Source organism: Pyrus communis, chromosome 2 (genome assembly GCF_041283825.1).
Source record: "Pyrus communis isolate YQ-2024b chromosome 2, ASM4128382v1, whole genome shotgun sequence".
Taxonomy (NCBI): domain Eukaryota; kingdom Viridiplantae; phylum Streptophyta; class Magnoliopsida; order Rosales; family Rosaceae; genus Pyrus; species Pyrus communis.
This window is the reverse complement of record NC_142566.1, coordinates 20266958-20288281: the sequence shown is the minus strand read 5'-3', so window position 1 is coordinate 20288281 and position 21324 is coordinate 20266958. Positions and strand designations below refer to the sequence as shown.

The window sequence follows — 21324 nt, the reverse complement described above, 5'->3', positions numbered from 1 at the left end:
AAATTTTAAAATAATTTCTAACTGTATGATATACGATAAACGATCATAATCACGAAATCTCTAATATCCTCATGAAAAAAATCCGGGGATAATCATTTTCCAAAAACCTGCACGTTGCCCTGGTCTATCTCATCAAACTTTATGACGGAGAACAGTGATGTTAAGTTCGACAAGTGTGGAATCCCTTCCGTATCAGAATTGTTTCCTTCTCCTCTTACTTTCCATTTCTGAACCGTTCATTTAATGACAAGTTAATTTAAAGCTCCAAATTATGTCATGTCACCAACAGCACCCAGCATTTTCTGCAGGCGTTCCCTCTCCCTCCTATCTGCCCTTTATGCCGCCTATGTTTCGGAACTGTTTTTATATTTGCTCTGTTATATGGCATGTTTTTGCTGTTAAGACAAAAGTAAGAGTGCTGTTGCTGAAAAATGAAATTTTATAAGCCTGGACTGCAGCAACAGAATCTGCAAATTGAAAATTACATACAAAAATATTTGTTTTGCAATAGTTCCTCAATTTTTCTTTTAGTTTAATTTAAGTTATTGACCTCTCAATATTCATTTCTTTAGCCATTAAACTTAACAATATATTGTACATTAATTTTTTTCACGAATGTTCTTTCTTTGAAATATTAGTAAAAGAAACATACAATCGAAAAAGAAAATGAAGAGAAGGAAAAAAAATTAATAAATATTAAGCAGTTGTGGATGAGAATAACCCTTTAAAGTGTTGGAAAAAAAAAAAAAAAAACTCTTTAAGGCAGATCGAAAACGACAAAAAAAGAACGGAGACGGTGCGCCACAACTTGGCCACTGATCATTGGCACGCGTATGTCAATGTCATTTCATGCTTATCCATCGATATCCTAGAGTGTGTTTGCCTGTAGAGATAAAGTACGAGTGTATTCTCGTACTCAATTGTATGTGCGTATATTGATTGAAGAATTTAATCGTAGAATGGATATATATGGGGTTAGAGTCTAAGACAGATAGGTTTGTAAAAATTTGAGATAAAGACGGCAAGCGCCCAAGGTTTTGTACAAAAAGCTGTCTATGATGAAGAAAGATGATAGTGTTTAGTCGACATCAAATAATAGGGCCGGGGGTTTAGTTAAAAAACCGACTTTGTGATTTTTCACTCAAGTGGAGCCTGCAGAGTGGCATTTACGATTTTGCTAGCTGTATATATATATGTTGTCCTCATCCATGCATGTCTCCCGCACAAAGTCTTAAGTACAAGGGTTTTAATATTTTTTTTTTTTTCCCATCCCACCTAGAAATGTAGTAGTTTTTTTTTTTTTTGAAAACTTGTAGTAGTTTTTTTTTTGGTATCTTAACTTTATTGTTATTTCAAGTTCACGAGAAAAGTGAATGCGTTATGACATGAGATATTCATTTCTCATGTTGCAGAACAAATGTGATTGTTAGGTTAACAACTCTATTTCATAAAAAATTTGCCTCGCGGGTCTAACTCAATCCCGAGTCTAAGACCGTCTAACTTATCAAAAGCATGTGCATGGACGTGCCAGCAGCAGCAATCCCATCTATGTTTGATTGCATACCAAGTCTTGAAATCAAGTTTTCAAAGTTAAATTTTTGGTCCCGACATTCATGAGAGCCTTGTTGAAAAAAGCATAGAGTGGCAACCTTCCAAATCCACAAACCTTTTCGGCTTGGATAATGGATGGCATAAGATAAGACAGTGAATGGGAAGAGATTTTTCGGTGTGACCGTCACACGAGGTGATACACTACGTGTTTTCATATAAATGGTGGCATATGTATGTTAAAAGGTTAATAACTTAAAAATTAAAATTTTTTACCACTTACATAAAAACACGTGGTGTACCATCTGTGTTCTCGTCACAACTAAATTTGCCTCGTAAATGGGAGCCTAGATTATTGATCAAGAAAACTATAAAGAGAGAACATCCAATTAACTTTGTTTTGCCCCTGATGTAATTTGTCATCTATCTTTACATGTGTTTGGACCTAGATTTACACTATCGGCCCGTGTAATCGAGACCGTTGTTTGAGCATAGTTCCAGATCGACGGATGGAAATGTAAAGATAATATTATGGTTTTATCATAATAATTATCTTTTAGTAAAGAATTGTTTTTATATAAGATAAATGGGATGCAAACTATATCTCAAGCTTTGAGACTCTTATCTGGTTAAGCAACAATTTGCGTGCAAATTAAATGTTGGTCAGATAAAGACTATGAGGAGATACATATGAGATTGAATGGGTGATTGACTGATGTCGTGCAAGAATTGGATGCCATGCGTTTGATGGAAGATGGTCTTTGAAGTATTAGATAATAAGGCATGCATGATGGGATTATATTCCATTTTATTATGCATGCATGGGACAAAGGCTACTATGGAGTTTTGGTGATGAGGTAAGAAGCCTAGGTGGGCTAAGCTTTTGATATGATGTGATAAGCCTAGGATTTGATGGTGATGGAGTTATGATAAGAAGCCTAGGTAGGCTAGGTCTTTGGTCATGATGGGATAAAACTCGATGGGTTTTTATTTGAAAAGTCAGCCACACTGATCATATTTCATTCTGCAAGTTAGAATTGTAGTCGGACTCCACAATTATCTAGCCGTGTCAAGCAAATATCAACCCTATAAATATAAGGCGCTGTGCAACGTAAAGGCTACCTCCAATTCAACACACAATTAACCTGCGCAAACCTCTCAAACATCTTGATATTTTTTATTTTCTTTTTTAGCTGACACATCTTCATTTTGGATAAACAGCACTGTGAAGGCAACCGGCGAACATCTTCAGTTTGGATAAACAACACTGTTGTCGTAGAACCAGCCGACCGAGGAACACCTTCAGTTTGGATAAACAGCACTGCGTCGAGGCCGACTGGTTACCTATCCAAGTCTCGGTTGAGAAGGGTTTCCGAATCCTTATTGGCAGAGGTCATCTTATTAGCCTTCCCGGGGAAGTAAGGTGTTACGAGTTACGAAATTTGACACATTGATTGTCGAGTGATTTTATGATTGGATACTCACAAGTGAGTTTCAGAGTTCGGCATTCTGACGGCCGAACCACATTTACCATCAAGACATACATCTCCTTTTAGTACTTGTGTCCATATAGTCTGGTGTCGATTCGACGTGCTTATACTCTCACGAATATAATCACTGTGACCGAATCCGGCGCCGACGATTCGTGAACTTCGTAGAACTAGCAGCCTTGTCTTCAAGCTCGAGAATCCAAAGGCCGAGATTTGTTCCTTCCTCGGCCACAATCGCAAGATCAAGAAATTAGCAACGCGCTCAACGCAACATCAACAAATTGTACTCCTCAGCCAGACTCGGCCGACGAGTTGGCACGCCCCGTATCAACCGAATGACGTAATTAGCTCATTAGTTACTCGGCATGCGCTCCACGTAGGCTTTGCAATTTTTAAGATCAACAACATGCTACTGAGCTATGGAGAAGTAATTCAACCGAGAATGTGCAAATCAAAAGTTCTTATATATAATGGAATTTCTTCTATTTTGAATCACATACAGTTGTTTAATTAGATATTAAATTTTTGGCATCTTTATTTGAAGGTAGCAATCATTACTGTGTAGTCACAGTTTGACATGTGAATATAATTTTGTTTTTTTGTTTTTTCATGAATTATCTTTGCACGTATCAAAATTAGAAATGAACGTGGGAAAGAGCCGAACAATAAAAAGAATCCATACGAATGATACATAGCTATCATTTTTTTTAATAACAACTAACGAACATATTCTAGTAAAGATAATATATACTTGGGTACTCACTAATGACTACTCTATACTATATGTACCTAGGTATCATCCTTGGATAATAAAACATGTACCCTATACACCTAAGTTTCATAACATATTCATTATTTTTTAAAATAATAATACATGCGTTAATATATTATTAGACAAAATTAAAAAGTAAATGCTACCTAATGAGTACTCAAGTGTTATCGTTTTAACAAATGAAAGGCAGCGAAAGTTATCTTGTTTTTACAATTAACGTACGTTGTAACTAGTAACTCTCAAACACAGAAGTTCTGTTCGAGTCATTGAAAAAAGCTGTTGCACCATCTGCAAAACGCATTTTATTGCAGGTTTTTACCTTTAAAGCTTTTGTTTTAGAGGGTTTCAGAAATACATTTCTTATTAGGTAAGGGTGCTGAAAAGGGTTGTCTATCTTTATTTAGTGTTTGGTTTTATTGCTTCACGAGGGATACAAAATCTGACTTCTTAACTAGGTATAAACTTCTTCTTCTTTAATAGAGAACTTTAACGAAAAACTCTTGTTATTGTTTATTTTAATAAAAAAAATCATATTTTTACATTAAAAAATCAATTCTGATACTATTCATTTTATACCTAATTTTATCCTTGTCATTAAAACTCAAAATTTTTAAATTTTTTTCATTAGTTTTCTTTTTTTAATATCAATAAAATTTTCTGGCATGCCCAAGTTTTTTATATAAAAAAATGTTGCAAAAGCACATCTGATGTCATAAGCTTGACAATTCTTCACGTAATATATATTTTTTGGCCTAAAATATTCGCGCAGCTTCAAACACCATTTCATCACCGTACTTTCCCTACAATTTCCTCACATTGACCGCAGCATAATTAATCAAAACTGACGCATTAACTCGCCCACAATATTTGATCAATTTCCTCCTTGACCTCGACTTCGTCTCCACCCTGGTTACGCCAATAATTTGAAACATGTAGTTTTAGCCTGGGAACCAAAAACAGAAAACCCATAAGGTAACCCTGCTGTAGTTTCTTTTGAGAACTTACTTTAATAAATATGTACTTTTGTATTGACTAAAAAAAATTTTACCTGCAGGCAGAAGAATAGAGGACTAACCGAGAGAAATCTGAAGACAAATAATAGGGAAAGTGGGTGAAAAAGAGATTGACAAGAAAAAGTTAATGAGAAAGTTGTGCGTTGCGGAATTTTAGAGTAGCCTATATTAAAATTATGTATATTATAGTGGTTTAACTAATATATACAGTGATCTTCAGTTGACAGATCCGTCTAATAAGATTTTTTGTAGGATCATTTTGCAATGAATTTTGACAGAAGGGGGTTGTATTTTTCGGATAGGAGTTTGATAGATATGATTTTTTTTTAGGGACAACCTTAAAGATATATATGATTGAATCATTGAAATACAGTGAGAATTGAACCCTACAAGAGATCTTTTATTCTCTTTTACTTTATTGAATTCAAAGACCGTAAAAACAAATTTGTGCATGGGTTAAAAAATTTTGTGTGGAAATCATTTCCCTTTGAATATTAAGCATTTGATCAAACCAATGACCTAGGTGATGTACACGTACTAATTTGAATTATCTTTATTTTTTAAACATTAAAAGAGGTTCAAGTTGGAATTCTCCAACCAGGCTAATAAGAAATGTATTAATAATGCAAATAAAACAAAGTTTACAACTTCGTGCTTCTGTTGTGGGCCAGATCCTTTTTCTAGGGATCCTAGGGATATCGTGATCGTGATTGTTCACCATGTATCGTGCGATCATAAATCATTTTAAAATTTAAATTTTAAAATTAAATATAAATAGTACCTAACGAAAATTGACCGCACGATACGATGAGCAGTTACGATCATGAGATTCCTAGGATCCTTAAGAAAAGGATATTCTGGAACACAATAACAAGAAGGTTTCCACATCAACTGTAGGGAAAGAAGGTTAAAAGTTCAAATGAAAGCTCCATCAACCTTCTTGCTTTAGACATTAAACAACACTAGTAAATTCCAAAGTTTATGTGACCAAATACCAACATAAAGCATTTTTATTGGGTTTGTGGTATAACCTGAATCATCAAAGCGGAATCCGGATACTCTTTACGAGGATCTCTAAAAACTGTAAATCATGTCTATTCATTGTGTATCGTGTGGTTAGAAATTATTTAAAATTTTTAATTTAAAATTAAATACAAACAGTACTTGACGAAAACTGACCGCAAGATGTATGATGAATCCCCGAATTCTCATAAAGAGGATCAGGAGAGGATTCTGTTGGATAAAGCATATGAGAATCATCCAAATGTTAGTGATCGTCAGGACCCCTTTGGAAGTTGCCATGCCCTTCCTCTTAGACCATCTCCAACCGAACAAGGGCTAGAAGGCTCGTTTTAGCCCTCTAGCCTTCCAAGAAATTAATATTTAAATGAATAGTGTATGGTCATATTTCTTACCATCTCAAACCGAGGGCCAAAGGGTCATAAGGATCGTTTTAACCTTGGCATAAAAAACCGTCTTCAACCGAGAGCCAAATGGCCAAACATAATTTATTATTTAAATTTAAAAACTACAACTTAAATTTAAAAACTACAACTTATATATAGAAACTACAATTTATATTTAAAAAATACAAATTAAATATAAAAACTACAACAACTTAAATTTATGTTGTATAATTTTTATGTTGTTTAATGTTATTTCATATTGTTTAATGTTGTTTCATGTTACTTAAATTAATTTAATGTTGTTTAATAGCTTAGGGAGTTATAGGAAAAATAATTTGTAAAAGTTAAAAATAAAAATAAAAAAAAATAAAAAAAAATTATGGCTAGCTGACGTCAGCTAGCTAGCCGTTGCAATTTGTCTTCTAGCCCGGCCCGGGGCTGGCTACTTTGGGTCAGAAATCATTTCAAAATTTAAATTTTAAAATTAAATATAAATAGTATCTAACAAAAATTGACCGTACGATGTACGATGAATGGTTACGATTACAAGATCCAATAGCTTAGGGAGTTATAGGAAAAAAAATTTGTAAAAGTAAAAAAAAAAAAAAAAAAAAAAATTATGGCTAGCTGACGTCAGCTAGCTAGCCGTTGCAATTTGTCTTCTAGCCCGGCCCGGGGTTGGCTACTTTGGGTCAGAAATCATTTCAAAATTTAAATTTTAAAATTAAATATAAATAGTATCTAACAAAAATTGACCGTACGATGTACGATGAATGGTTACGATTACAAGATCCCTAGGATCCTAGGAAAATGATATTGTGGAACACAATAACAAGAAGGGATCCACATCAACTGTAGGGAAAGAAGGTTAAAAGTTCAAATGAAAGCTCCATCAACCTTCTTGCTTTAGACATTAAACAACACTAGTAAATTCCAAAGTTTATGTGACCAAATACCAACATAAAGCATTTTTGTTGGGTTTTTGGTATAACTTGAATCATCAAAGCGGAATCTGGACACTCTTTACGAGGATCTTGAAAAACTGTAAATTATGTCCATTCATCGTATATTGTGCAATTAGAAATTATTGTAAATTTTTTAATTTAAAATTAAACACAAACAGTACTTGACGAAAACTGAACGCACAATGTACGATGAATCCACGAATCCTCGTAAAGAGGATCAGGAGAGGATTCTGTTGGATAAAGTGTATGGGAATCATCCAAATGTAAGTGACCGTCATGGGACCCATTAGGAAGTTGCCATGCCTTTCCTCTTAGACCATCTCGAATCGAAGGAAGGCCAGATGGCTCGTTTTAGCCCTCTGGCCCTCCAAGAAATTAATATTATAATGAACAGTGCAGGGCCATATTTCTTACCATCTCCAACTGAGGGCCAAAGGGCCATAGGGCTCGTTTTAGCCCTGTCACAAAAAAACGGTCTCCAACCGAGAGCCAAAAGCCATAGGGTCAAACATAATTTATTATTTAAATTTAAAAACTACAACAACTTAAATTTAAGAACTAAAACTTATATTTAAAAACTACAACTTAAATTTAAAAACTATAACAACTTAAATTTATGTTGTATAATTTTAATGCTGTTTAATGTTATTTAATGTTGTTTCATATTGTTTTATGTTGTTTCATGTTACTTAGTTTAATTTAATGTTGTTTAATGGCTTAGGAAGTTATAGAAAAAAAAAAAAAAGAATTTAAAAACTTTTGTGAAAAAAAAAAAAAAAAAAACGGCTAGCTGACATCAGCTAGCTAGCCGTTGCAATTTGAATTCTAGCCCAGCTCGGGGCCGGTTGGCTGGCTGCTTTGGGACGGTCGGTTGGCCCTTTAGCCCTTTTTTGTCCAGTGAGGCCCACAAGCCCTTTGGCTTGGCCTTTGGTTGAAGATGATTTTCAGGCTATTTTTGACCCTCTGAACCCTTTGGTTGGAGATGACCTCAGTACTCTCCACCTAAGAAGTCTGTGCAATCGAATTGTTTTCCTCGGCCTTGCAATTTCACTGCCCAACACTTTGTGCTCATACCAAATAAACCCTAATTTATATTCCTCTTACTATATAAGATGTGACACATTATGAATTGTATCATAGTTTCTAGCATAGAAAATACTAATTGTCTAATTTTAGGTTCTTCTTAACCTTTGTGTCTAGCTTTAGTAGCCTCATCTTGCGTTACTATATATCGTCTCCTTAATAATGAAATGCGAATTTGGAGACTTGAACCTTATGTTGAGTAAGGGTTATAATTGCCCTTCCGACCTATATAATAAGCGTCATATACAAAAGGAATTATTGGGTATAATATAAAAATTTTCATGAGAAAAATACTAACATAAGATAATGTGTACATCAGATTATAGAAGTATTTAATTGCTCTATAGTGCCTTCCCAACCAATGTTGACACGTGCAAAGATTAGTGCCACAATACAAACCTACTCTTTTTAATAAGAACAGAATAAACTATTTTTTAGTACTAATTGAAGATTAACTCCACTTACAGATCATGTTCTGATAAAAGTTGAAGTCAAACAAGGCAACTAAGAGGAAGTCAACTAGACGGTCCTTCAATCCACCCTGGGTTTTGCATAAATTATGCTAATAATTCACCATAGAAATTCGATATTAGTATCTCAAGAGGCCCACAAATTTTGCACAAATTTAAAAACTACAAATTAAATTTAAAAACTATAACAACTTAAATTTATGTTGTATAATTTTAATGTTGTTTAATGTTATTTAATATTGTTTCATATTGTTTAATGTTGTTTCATATTGTTTAATGTTGTTTAATGTTATTTAATGTTGTTTCATATTGTTTAATGTTGTTTAATGTTATTTAATGTTGTGTCATATTGTTTAATGTTGTTTCATGTTACTTAGTTTAATTTAATGTTGTTTAATGGCTTAGGAAATTATAGGAAAATAAAAAATAAAAAAAAACGGCTAGCTGACCGTTGCAATTTGAATTCTAGCTTGGCTCGGGGCTGGCTGGCTGGCTGTTTTGGGACGTTCGGTTGGCCCTTTGGCCTTTTTTTGTCCAGTGAGGTCCACAAGCCCTTTGACCTGGCCTTTGGTTGGAGATGGTTTTCGGACTATTTTTTACCATCTGGACCTTCGGTTGGAGATGACCTCAATACTCTCCACCTAAGAAGTCTGTGCAATCGAATTGTTTTCCTCGGCCCTGCAATTTTATTGCCCAACACTTTATGCTCATACGAATTAAACCCTAATTTATATTCCTCTTACTATATAAGATGTGACACGCTTAGTGAATTGTATCATAGTTTCTGGCATAGAAAATACTAATTGCCTAATTTTAGGTTCTTCTTAGCCTTTGTGTGTAGCTTTATTAGCCTAATCTTTCGTTACTGTATATCGTCTCCTTAATAATGAAATGCGAATTTGGCGACTTGAACCTTATGTTGAGTAAGGGTTATAATTGCCCTTCTGACCTATGTAATAAGCGTCATATACAAAAGGAATTATTGGGTATAATATAAAAATTTTCATGAGAAAAATACTAATAACATAAGATAATGTGCACATCAGATTAGAGAAGTATTCAATTGCTCTTTAGTGCCTTCCCAACCAATGTTGACACGTGTCAAAGATTAGTGCCACAATACAAACCTACTCTTTCTAATAAGAACAGAATAAACTATTTTTTAGTACTAATTGAAGATTAACTCCACTTACAGATCCTGTTCTGATAAAAGTTGAAGTCAAACAAGGCAACTAAGAAGAAGTCAACTAGACAGTCCTTCAATCCACGCTGGTTTTTGCATAAATTATGCTAATACTTCACCATGGAAATTCGACATTAGTATCTCAAGAGGCCCACAAATTTTGGAATATATTCCAAGTCCGAAGTTCCGAACTTCTCCTTGCAGAAAAACTCCACACCTTTCGATTCAAGAAAAATGAATATCCTCCCTCTCGTATCTGCTATAATTCTCACCATTTTTTGTTTCTCTTGTTTGATTTTCGCTCAGCAGCCTTACGAGGGGCAGGCCTTCTCAGATTGTCACAACCCAGAAACTTACTCAAAATCTGTTCTTGGCTACACCTGCAATGGAGCAAGCAAGAGTTGCCAATCATTCCTCACCTTCAGATCCCGAGCGCCTTACAACACGGTCTCTTCCATCTCCAGTATGCTGGCTTCCGACCCGTCTCAGCTGGCGGAGATCAATTCGGTTTCTGAGACTGCAACGTTCGAAACCAATAAGTTGGTGATTGTTCCGATTAATTGCTCCTGCTCAGGTGAGTACTATCAGCTAAACACATCTCATGTTGTTGTCCATGGCGATACCATTTTTATCATTGCGAATAACACATTGCAAGGCCTTTCGACATGTCAAGCTATGTTGAGTCAGAATGCTAATCGAACTACAAAAGACTTGTATACTGGTAATAGACTCAATGTTCCTCTTAGATGTGCTTGTCCCACAAAGAACCAAACTGATCTAGGTTTTAAGTATCTTTTGACTTACTTAGTCGCCCCAGGCGATTATGTTTCATTGATCAGCAATAGATTTGGACCATTTGGTTCAGATACAGGGAGAACTCTCGAAGCTAACGGCCTTTCGGAGCAGGATTCCACAATTTTTTCCTTCAGCACACTCTTAGTTCCTTTGAAAAACCCTCTAAATAGTTCTCAAATTGTAGAGCCTCCCTCGTCATCACCATCACCTCCGGCAACACCTCCACCTGCCTCCAATAACTCAAACAAAACATGGGTTTACGCCCTTGTTGGGGCTCTTGGAGGAGGTGGGCTTGTATTAGTCATAGGCGTTATTATCTTCTGTGCATTTTTCCGCAGAAGTACTAAGAAGGGCTTCGATCCAGTTATCGCCTCACAGAGCTTTGAGGCACTTGAGAAATCACAAGAGAAGAAGGTGGAGGAAGAAGGATCTCGGGACTTCTTAGAGTCCTTATCTGGCATAGCTCAATCCCTCAAAGTTTACAAATTTGAGGAACTGCAACGCGCAACAGATGGTTTTAGCACTGCTTATTTGATTAAAGGGTCTATTTATCGCGCCAAAATTAATGAGGATTTGGCAGCCATTAAGGAGATGAATGGAGATGTGTCCAAAGAGATTAATTTACTAAAAAAAATCAGCCATTCCAATATCATTCGCCTCTCTGGAGTTTGCTTTAATGATGGACATTCGTATCTTATCTACGAGTATGCTGTCAATGGACCCTTGAGTGATTGGATTTACAACAGTAGCAATGACGGGAAGTTCCTGAATTGGACACAGAGAATACAGATTATGCTGGATGTGGCCTCAGGGCTTCACTATCTCCACAGCTTCACAACTCCTCCCCATGTCCACAAGGATGTAATGAGCAGTAACATTCTTCTTGACAGTGATTTCAGGGCCAAGATTGCAAACTTCGGTCTAGCAAGGTCAACAGAAGCGCCGGAAGGTGAGTTTTCTTTGACAAATCACATTGTCGGAACAATAGGCTTCATGGCTCCTGAGTACTTGGAAAATGGCCTGATATCCCCAAAGCTTGATGTCTACGCATTTGGCGTTCTCATGCTGGAAATACTCACTGGAAAAGAGGTTGCTATGTTTTACGAAAAGAATATTCTCTTGTCTGATGTTGTAAACTCTGTGCTTAACAACAAAGACGGAGGTCAGAGTTTGAGGGAGTTCATGGATCCTTCTATGCAAGAGAGTTATCCTCCAGAACTTGCTGTGTTCGTGATCAAACTGATTGATAACTGCTTGAACAAAAACCCCACTGCTCGCCCGGGCATGGAGGAGATTGTACAGTTTCTGTCAAGAACCATGAGCAATTCACTGAGTTGGGAATTGTCAAGCAACGTCTCAGGCTACCAAACTTTAGTGGGAGTTCTTGGTAGTACCGAAACTGGAACAGGATCTCATTCAACTACTTAGTTTAAATTTGGATTTTATTGTAATTTACTGCTTCTCTTTCTCTTTTTCCAATTAAGATTCATCTGCTGCTATTGTGTATAAGTTATGGAAAATTCTTCGGATATGCAGCAGTAAAAAGCCTCAGGCAAATTTCCATAAAAAATAAGCCAATGACTGGAGGAAATGTTTTGACATAGAAAAGTGATCTGTTTCTGCAGAATTATGTGTCTTGGCCCGATCCCGAGATACGTTCAGTTTAGGCTTGGATTTTATTGTAATGTACTGCTTCTCTTTCTCTTTTTCCATTTAAGATTCATCTGCTGCTATTGTGTATAAATTATGGAAAATTCTTCGGATATGCAGCAGTAAAAGCCTCGGGCAAATTTCTAGTAAAAATAAGCCAATGACTGGAAGAAATGTTTTGACCAAGAAAAATGATCTGTTTCATGTAGAATTAAGTATATGTGTCATGCTCCGAGATACGTTTAGGATCGACATGTAACGTCAGAGAGTACCTATTTAACTGTCATGTCTCACTTCCGAGATATGACCAAAAACAATCCGGTTCAAAGCGCAGTAACTTTTTCTTTTATTTCATGATTGCATCTAACCTTTGTGTTAGACTGCTTACATACTTAAGACGGATCAAGTTATTTGTAGTTCACCCTTTGTTAAGCTCTGACATTTCTCATGACATTCCTAGCAGGAAAATATAAACAAACAACTTTCGATGTAAGTAATTCACCAATATTTCACTCCATTGTTTTTGGAAATGAGGCAGCATGCAGCATGTGAGTTCTCGTAGGACAGAGATGGAGATAACATGCAGTACGTAGAGATTAGTGTATATATATACATACTTGTATATATATATATATATGTTGTGCGTTTATATATTTATATATATGTTAGAGAGAGAGAGAGAGAGAGAGAGAGAGAGAGAGATTTAGCAAAGAAAAGAGAGTAAAAGAAAGATATAAATGGCATTAGGAGTGATAAATGGTATTGGTGAGGAATATTGCTTGCTTGGCTTGGAGACCAGGTAGGGAGATCCTCACTTACCCTAGTTATGGAATTTTATGAATGTATGTATATGTAAATATACGAATGCCTGTGAAAGCTGCATGAATTTTATTGTGATAGAACCATGAGGAAAAATGGTTTTATTTTATATCATGATATGCATGTTGTTTTATGCTACAAATTAAAGTGATGACTTGAGAGTGAAGGGGGCATAGCGACCGCCTTGGGTTTTGATCCCCTAAACCTCCGGAGGGGCTACTATGAAGGGATTATTACTGCTACCCCTCTAGGAGAGGTACTAAGATATCTAAGGGTAGAGCATTAAAGGACACTTTCGCTACATGGGGTAGTTGGTCATTGGACTGGTCATTAGGCATGTAGCGATTTATTGGGATCCCTATTTTTTTTTTAAAAGGAAATTGTGTGAACATACAATCTATTTTCAAAACTAAACAAAGCTTTTGTTGTGCATCATTTTCCTATAATATATATAGTGTCATATACTATTTTCAAACCTAGCTAGGGTGGATTCTCTGAGGGGGAGCGATGAACGATGCTCACCCCCTACTTTATTACATGACCGGTGCACCTACAGATAGACGTTAAGTCGGGACTAGTGTTGTTTGTTACTTGTAAACTTCTCGGTCGTTCATTGCCTCATCGTCTTGAAGGATTTTTATAGCCAAATTCAACGTTTTGCATTTTCAAATCGTAAGAGTTGGTTTAGTATGATAATTACTTTAAACACTTTGGTTTTGTTGTAAGTTGTAAACTTCATCTTTGATGTAAAAAATTTATCCAAATTCCGTTGCCCTTTTATTCTTCGTTTTACCAAAATGATTTCCACTTCCGTACTACTTAAAAATAAATTATTTTACTTCCCCTCAAATAGCCTTACATTCTATTGGGAATGTAGTGCTATAGTGTTGGAATTTAACACTATAATATTGTGTTACTAATAGAGCGTGACATTGTTATGTGCCCCTTTTTGGGGCATGACAACATAAATAATAATAATTTCCAGAAAATTCGAAATACAACAAACTGAATTGTGAAATCCAATAACAGGATTTCATAATATGGATCGGAAATGCTTTGTGCAAAACGTCCATTCATTACAAAAGAACCGACTGTGAATACACCATAGACAATGTTGCAATGTCGTTGTGTCGAACAAAACGTACGTAGCATAGCCAAATTATTAATATGGACTACAAGGTATTTTTATTGGCATATAAGGAGACTTGGTCTAGTCAAGAGTGCTACTAGTCATATGATTCTCCCCCACATCCCTACCCTAAACTCCCTTAATTAAGGAACTACTGCTCCTTTAAAAAAGATTAAAGTTCAATACAAGTTAAATTTGGGTCCCAACCACGGATGATTTTCTGGGAAAATTCCATGTGATTAAACCTAATTAGTCAACATAAGTACAAAAAGTCAATTATTCAAAATAATTAGAACGCGGTAATGCTGATGCTGCAGACATTGTCATTGCCATGTACTACAAAACTTCAAGACTTCAAGCTTTTCCTCTGCCAGAAGTCTTCACAGAAAGTAGAAACTTGATCATGGATTGCTCTATGTTCATGTTCTTAGTTTTGTTGCTCTTCACTCCGAAAACCAAAGCCCAACAAAGTTATTTAGAAGACTCGGCTTCTGATTGTGGCGAAAATGTTGGTACATCTCCGGCTTTTCTGTACAGCTGCAGTAGAAAAAAGCAGTCATGCAAGGCTTTCTTGATTTTCCTCTCTCAACCCCCTTATGATTCCGTCTCTGCCATATCGAACCTCACAGCTTCAGACCCGTCTGAACTTGCGCGGATCAACAATGTCTCGGATCATACTCTCTTGCTGCCTCCAAACAAAGAGGTGATTGTTCCGGTGGTCTGTTCTTGTTCAGATCAGTCCTATGAGGCCAAAGCCTCTTTTGTCATTCCCTCTATAGACCACACATATTATATAATAGCAACTCAGACATATCAGAGTTTGTCTACTTGTAATGCTCTCATGCAACAGAACAATTATAGTGCATTCCACTTGCAGCCTGGCATGAAATTAAAGGTGCCGCTGAGATGTGCTTGTCCCACAAGCAACCAAACTGCCGATGGTACTAAATTTCTAATGACTTACTTGGTCAGCTTGGATGATTCTGTCCCTGACGTGAGTAAGAGATTTAATGTAAGTGTAAAGAGTGTAGCTTATGCAAATAGGTTTACAGAAGATGATCCTCCTTTGCTAGCATTTACACCCATTCTAATTCCACTGTCGGTGGAGCCTTCGAGCTCTCAAACCGTAATTCACCACCTGCCTGGGCCACCGCCATTCCTTTCTCCTCCGGTTACTTCTATTCATGGAAATAGAAGATCTAAGGATATACTTATTTGGGTGGAATTGGAATTCTTCTGCTAGTTCTCTGCTTGGTTATCTCTGTGGTCTTCTTTCGTTGCCAGAAAAAGGGTTCTCAAAAGAATACACAAGGAAAGAAGAAAGGGGCACTGGAGGAAGATTTATTTGTTACCATTTCTCAAGTTGATGTAGGGTTGAAAGTCTTCGAATACGGAGAATTGAAACATGCTACGGAGGATTTCAGCGAAAAGAGCTGGTTGGGGGGCTCTGTACATAAGGGGTTTCTCAACGGAAAAGCGCTAGCCATTAAGAAAATGAGCAAAGATGTGACTAAGGAGGTGAACTTACTGAAAAAGGTTAACCATTTCAATCTGATCAGCCTTTTGGGTGCATGTGAACACGGCGGGGATTTGTACCTCATGTATGAGTTCATGGAAAATGGTTCGTTACGAGATTGGATCAAGAAAAACAATTGTCCAGAAGTTCAGAGTTGGGATCGTAGGGTTCAGATCGCTTTGGACATTGCCAATGGGCTTCACTATCTGCACAACTTCACCAGTCCTGCTTACGTGCACAAGGATCTTAGCAGTACCAATGTTCTACTCAACAAAAATTTAAGGGCTAAGATTGCAAATTTCAGCCTCGCACGGTCAGCAGAGAATCAATCGAATGGGAATTCATCTATAAGGTATGCCAGGGTACCAAATGGTTACATGGCACCAGAATATATAGAATATGGATTGGTGACACCTGCAATCGATATCTACGCCTTTGGGGTTGTTATGCTGGAGTTGGTAACAGGAAAAGAAGCTGTATTCTTGCAGGATGGAGTGGAAGTACTTCTTTCAGACACAATCTCTACAACAATGGGAGGAGAAAATGCAGAAGCTCAGCCTGATGGGCTAATAGATCCGAATTTCAATGTAGAGCGCTGCGCAGAGTTTGCAGTACGAATGATAAAGCTAAGTCTTGAATGCTTGGCTCAAGAGCCAGAAAACGGACCAAGAATCCATCAAGTACTCTCGTTCCTGCAAAAAATTCAATTCGATGCAATAAAAGTAGATTCATTTTTGTAAAATACTGATCTAGTTGAAACAGTACGCATCTCATAAAGCACTGTTTTTCTGCAACATGTAAGTGTAACAATTGCATGATGAATAATTGTTTTGTTGTCAACTTTATTGCCATTCATAATAAACAATTGTAACAGTTGCATGATATGGATGATGTAATGAAATAAAGACGGTTTGAATCGTTGAAAAAAGTTACGGAATAAACATTACAAGGTGTCCCTCAAATAAATTTTTTTTTGAAGGATCCCCAACGGAAGGGGAGTGGTTTCTACAATATGACATTTGCATATAGCAAGAAAATTACAGATTCAGGTTCCTTCATGAACAGGCAAACTTAAATTAGTCGAAAACTTTACACTCAATTCCATCATCAAGCAAACTCTAAATTAGCTGAAAATTCAGAACTTCAAAGGAATTGTACATCATTTTCTCAGTACATAATTATGAACATGTAAATACAGATCTAATTGGGCTAAAGCTTCCGGCTTCCTCCCTGAATCAACGAGCAGCGATTGGACTGACAGTTTCAAGAACTTCTGCTTCTAACGCCGAAGTCCAAGACCTTTCCAATGTCGACTGAGAAGATGAATGAGTAAGTACAGAGAGGTTGAACACAACTTCTCCCATGCTTGGTCTAGTTGATGGCTTCTCCTGTGTGCAGGCCCTTGCCAAGGCTGTCAAGCTCAAAGCACCATCAATCGGATAGAAGTTCTCCAAATTCGGATCCATCCATTTTCTCAACCTCTCCACTTTTTCCTCTTCGGCTTCCAAAACCCACCTAACATCCTTCCACAACATGACAGCCTCTCCATTTTCTTTCGCTTCCATGCCTTTCTTTCCGGAAAGCAAGGCCAAAAGTACAACCCCAAAAGCAAAAACATCTACTTTGGGGGTGACATCGTTTGCAGCTGCTCTAGCCATGGAGAAATTTGCTATCTTGGCCTTGAATTTGGAGTCGAGAAGTATGTTACTCGTCCTGATATCCATGTGAACAATGCTTCGCTGCGTGTGTTCGTGCATGTATTGCAGGCCATTGGCGACATCTAGAGCTATACTTAGTCTCCGATTCCACGTGAGCAGCTCCGCAGATCTTGAAGTGGCCGAAGATTTGGAGTACAACCACTTATCAAGTGATCCATTTTCAGCGTATTCGTAGACCAAGAAGCGACTCCCGTCTGTTTCAGATGAGACTCCGACAAGCTTCACCAAATTTGCATGATTTACCTTCTGCAGAATATTTAGCTCCTCCGTGACATCTTCTTTAGTGTTCTTTACAGCCAAGACTTGTCCATCAACTATGGCTCTGTATACCGACCCTCCAATTCTGCAGTGCTCGTTAAGATTCATCGTTGCTTCCATAATCGTTTTGACCTCGTACATGATTGGCTTTCCAAGATAGCTTGAAACTCCCGGAAGAAGCTTATCTTGTATAAACTTCAGGCCAAAATTCTCATCAATTTTCCCTTCTTTCATTTTGAACCATTCAGCGCTCTCCAGAGATGAACCAGGACCGTCCAAAGCCTTCTTCACCTTATGTTGGCGACCAGTATACACCGCAAACATCGCCAAAAGTGAAGAAACTAATAGAACACCTCCCAAGATTATGATGAGAATGAGCCACCACCGCTGCTTGAATATGTTTCTTCCTTGGGGGGGCTTTGGTTGAACTAGAGCAGGCAAACTTGACACGGGGATCACCACCGGAAGTCCCACTGCAGCGCTGTCATTGTGGAGGTTATTTGCAGATGAGATTTCAAGTGTTGACACACTGAACCTGGAACTCACACGACTGATGTCATCGTTGGGTTGCCATATGTATGTGATGTGATACTTGATTCCATTTTTCGTATACATCTTCGAGGGGCACTTGCAGAACAGAGGAAAGATGACTTTCTGGCCAATCTGCAAGAGGGTCGGATTCAGAGTTGGGTTCATATTTAGCACTTCATGCCAATCGGTGAGATTCTCAAATGAATTGACTGAAACTAAGTAGAAGCTATCTCCGCTCTTGATCTCATATGTGATGTTAGAAAAGTAACTGTTTCCAGAGCAACCGCAGCTGATTGGAACTAGTAAGAGTTGGCCTGCAATCAATCTGATGTGCTCAGAAACTAGATTACTCGCCTTGGCAATCGATAAGGGACTGACCCCGAATAGATGAGATATATTTTCCAGGCTCATAAACTGAGGCTGGGGGAAGTAGGACACGTACGTGTCACACGAAGGAGGTGAATCTACAGAGCACGAGAAACTTGTGCTCGAGTTGGATGGCGTTGATTGAGCTAAAATTCGGGCAGTGAAGAAGAGGAGTAGCAGAAGAATACAGAGAGGTTTGGAGCAGAGGAAGGAGATCGCCATTGTTATGACCTGCTAAAATTCTGCAGGCTTCTCAACTAGTTAATGCAACATTTGCTTACGTGATCGTGCTAAAAGTCGAAAAAAAAGCTGGAAGGAAGGCTTGCAGAGAGAGCTTTCAATCCAAATTAAAAACATATAATTCATTTCAGGTGACCATCTCTCTAGCTTCAAATTGAACGAGTCTTAATCGTTTGATTTTATATAAACTAAAATATAATCATACAATTATTGTGCATTCGGACAGACGTTTGATTTTATATAAACTAAAATATAATCATACAATTATTGTGCATTCGGACAGAAAATAGATTTAAATACTTCAAAATTCCTTTCTGCAATGAAGTATTCAAATAAAGCAGATTAGTTTAAAACAAGCAACAAACTCTGGACGGCAAGTTGTCTCTTAATCCGACCATTTCTGTATATAAAGTCAGCTACAGGAACCATGGATGAGATCATGGTATCGAATGCAACGTGATAGATTATTGCTCATTATTTGTTGGCCTGTTGGAAAAAACCAAAGGATGGCAATCATGCTGTTGTGTTGAGACAATCACAAGAGACAGATGATTATTTTCAATCAAAAGGGTTTCGATGTCAGGTGATTCCCGACACAACCATAAGTTCATAACCACAGATTTGATTCTGAACGGCTGCTACTAGAGAGATACACTAACAAACTCAAGGGGCGGCCGCCTGCGGTAGTTGAATGAAAATAGCTGTACCAACGTTTTCAATGGAAGAAAATAATCAGACAATTTAAAATAACAACGTTTGTTCGATAGTGACATCAACCGAAGTAAAAGATAACAATACATTGTAAAGGGGAAAACTACCGGCACATAACAATACAAACAAAAACATCCGGTATCTGCAGTTATAGGACTGCCCTTAACTTCAAGATTATACGATTTCAAGTATTCGGCTACAAAGTAAATCGTCGGTTTTACATAATTCATCTTAAAAAACTCTATTCGCCAGCAGATGAGAAATTACTGGAGTAAATAGAAAAAGCTTTGGTAAGATCTGCAGAGCTCAGCGTCCATATGCGACCCGGCAACGTGAGAGGAAGGGTGTTGCTTACTTCCTCACAACTCTTCCGCAATGCAAGAGCAGCTCTCCCACATTTGCAATATGCTTGGATCAGGACTTTAAACATATAAACATCTGGCTGGACTCCACTCTGCCTAACCATTGCGAAGAGTTTCTGCACAGTTTTGATGTCCGCGTTTTGTGCAAAATGATGCATCAACCCTGAAAATGTCTGGATATCGGGAACAATTCTAGACATAATCATCTCTTGAAGCACATTCGAAGCTAACATCATCACCAACATCCTCATCATCATCACCGCTGATTATTGATATGCTCTTGGTCCCCTCATTGAGTAATTGGGCAGCGTTTCTCTTAGAAATTCATAAGTCTCATGTACAAACCCTGCTTTTTGAATCCGTTCCAAAGACAAACGCATAGCGTGACCCGGCAGTATCCCATCAACCCGAATTTCATTAAGTAAATTCTTAACCTCGTCAAACTGTTCGACATCAACACATGCCTCTACCAAAACTGAAAACTGGTTTAAAGTTGGATTCACCCTCATCAAAGGAAGCACATTAAACACCTCCATTGCAGACTTCCCAAAACAATTTTAAATTCTTTTTTATTTATATAATACAATTATTTATCCGGATATTGATACGATTCCTCTAATTATTCTTTGTAATACAATACTTCAGTAAATTTTGATTAATTTATCATATTTTAGTTTTGTTTTATGAAATTTCATAAAAAATAACAAGTCTTTATGTCACGTTACATATGGCCTCGTTTTCAAAAAATTCATCATCTACAGGCTTTACCAGGACTAACTAGTGAAAAGCCTAGAGCCGGAAGCGATCTTAGAAACCAATCGCGCGGTGATTGGATTGATGATAAAATAGAATTCTAGGTCTCGAACAGTGATTCGATGGATGATAAAGAAAGAGAATTCTTGGTTCAGAAGAGAATTCTTTGTTCATTCTCCACCTTAACGACAGAAAAAATAATTGATCTCTATTGAGTTTGACTCGGTATTCAAGCTCTTATTTTTGCAACCTTAGTTGCGGCTTATATTGGCAAATCCATGAGAGATCATCATTGACTAGTTACATAGTCTTAGCTTGACGCAATGTATCCGCGACTCTAGGTAATCCACTTAGAGAAGATAAATAAGGTATAAATAAAGGTATATACGCCAGAACTCAGAAGGTGCTCAATCATCACTGTCTTAAGTCCAACTATTCGGGACTGCCCCTTCTTCAATCATCATACTAAAATCCCTCCGCGCCTCCGAATCTTTCCTCATTTGGGCAAAAATACGCATCACAATGTTATAAGACTCGGCGCGCACA

The 21324-nt window shown here is 37.2% G+C and overlaps 2 protein-coding genes and 1 pseudogene across 3 annotated transcripts; 2 read left to right on the top strand and 1 right to left on the bottom strand.

Annotated features, from left to right (window-relative positions):
* Positions 1 to 9931: 9931 nt before the first annotated feature.
* Positions 9932 to 12437, top strand: LOC137748311 (lysM domain receptor-like kinase 4). The gene has a single exon (XM_068488449.2). It carries the CDS (start codon positions 10165 to 10167, stop codon positions 12151 to 12153), a length of 1989 nt encoding a protein of 662 aa, XP_068344550.2. The 5' UTR covers positions 9932 to 10164; the 3' UTR covers positions 12154 to 12437.
* Positions 12438 to 14662: 2225 nt separating this feature from the next.
* LOC137746531 (protein LYK5 pseudogene) lies at positions 14663 to 18945 on the top strand (annotated as a pseudogene). Its single transcript, XR_015956835.1, has one exon. The product of XR_015956835.1 is annotated as a protein LYK5 pseudogene (transcript).
* LOC137746838 (serine/threonine receptor-like kinase NFP) lies at positions 16745 to 18934 on the bottom strand. The gene has a single exon (XM_068486849.2). The coding sequence runs from the start codon at positions 18932 to 18934 to the stop codon at positions 17075 to 17077; it is 1860 nt and encodes a 619-aa protein (XP_068342950.2). The 3' UTR covers positions 16745 to 17074.
* Positions 18946 to 21324: the final 2379 nt, after the last annotated feature.

Bases quoted from the DNA above. Each gene is read 5' to 3' on its own strand.
- LOC137748311 (XM_068488449.2), top strand. From the start codon at position 10,165: ATGAATATCCTCCCTCTCGTATCTGCTATAATTCTCACCATTTTTTGT.
- LOC137746838 (XM_068486849.2), bottom strand. From the start codon at position 18,934: ATGGCGATCTCCTTCCTCTGCTCCAAACCTCTCTGTATTCTTCTGCTA.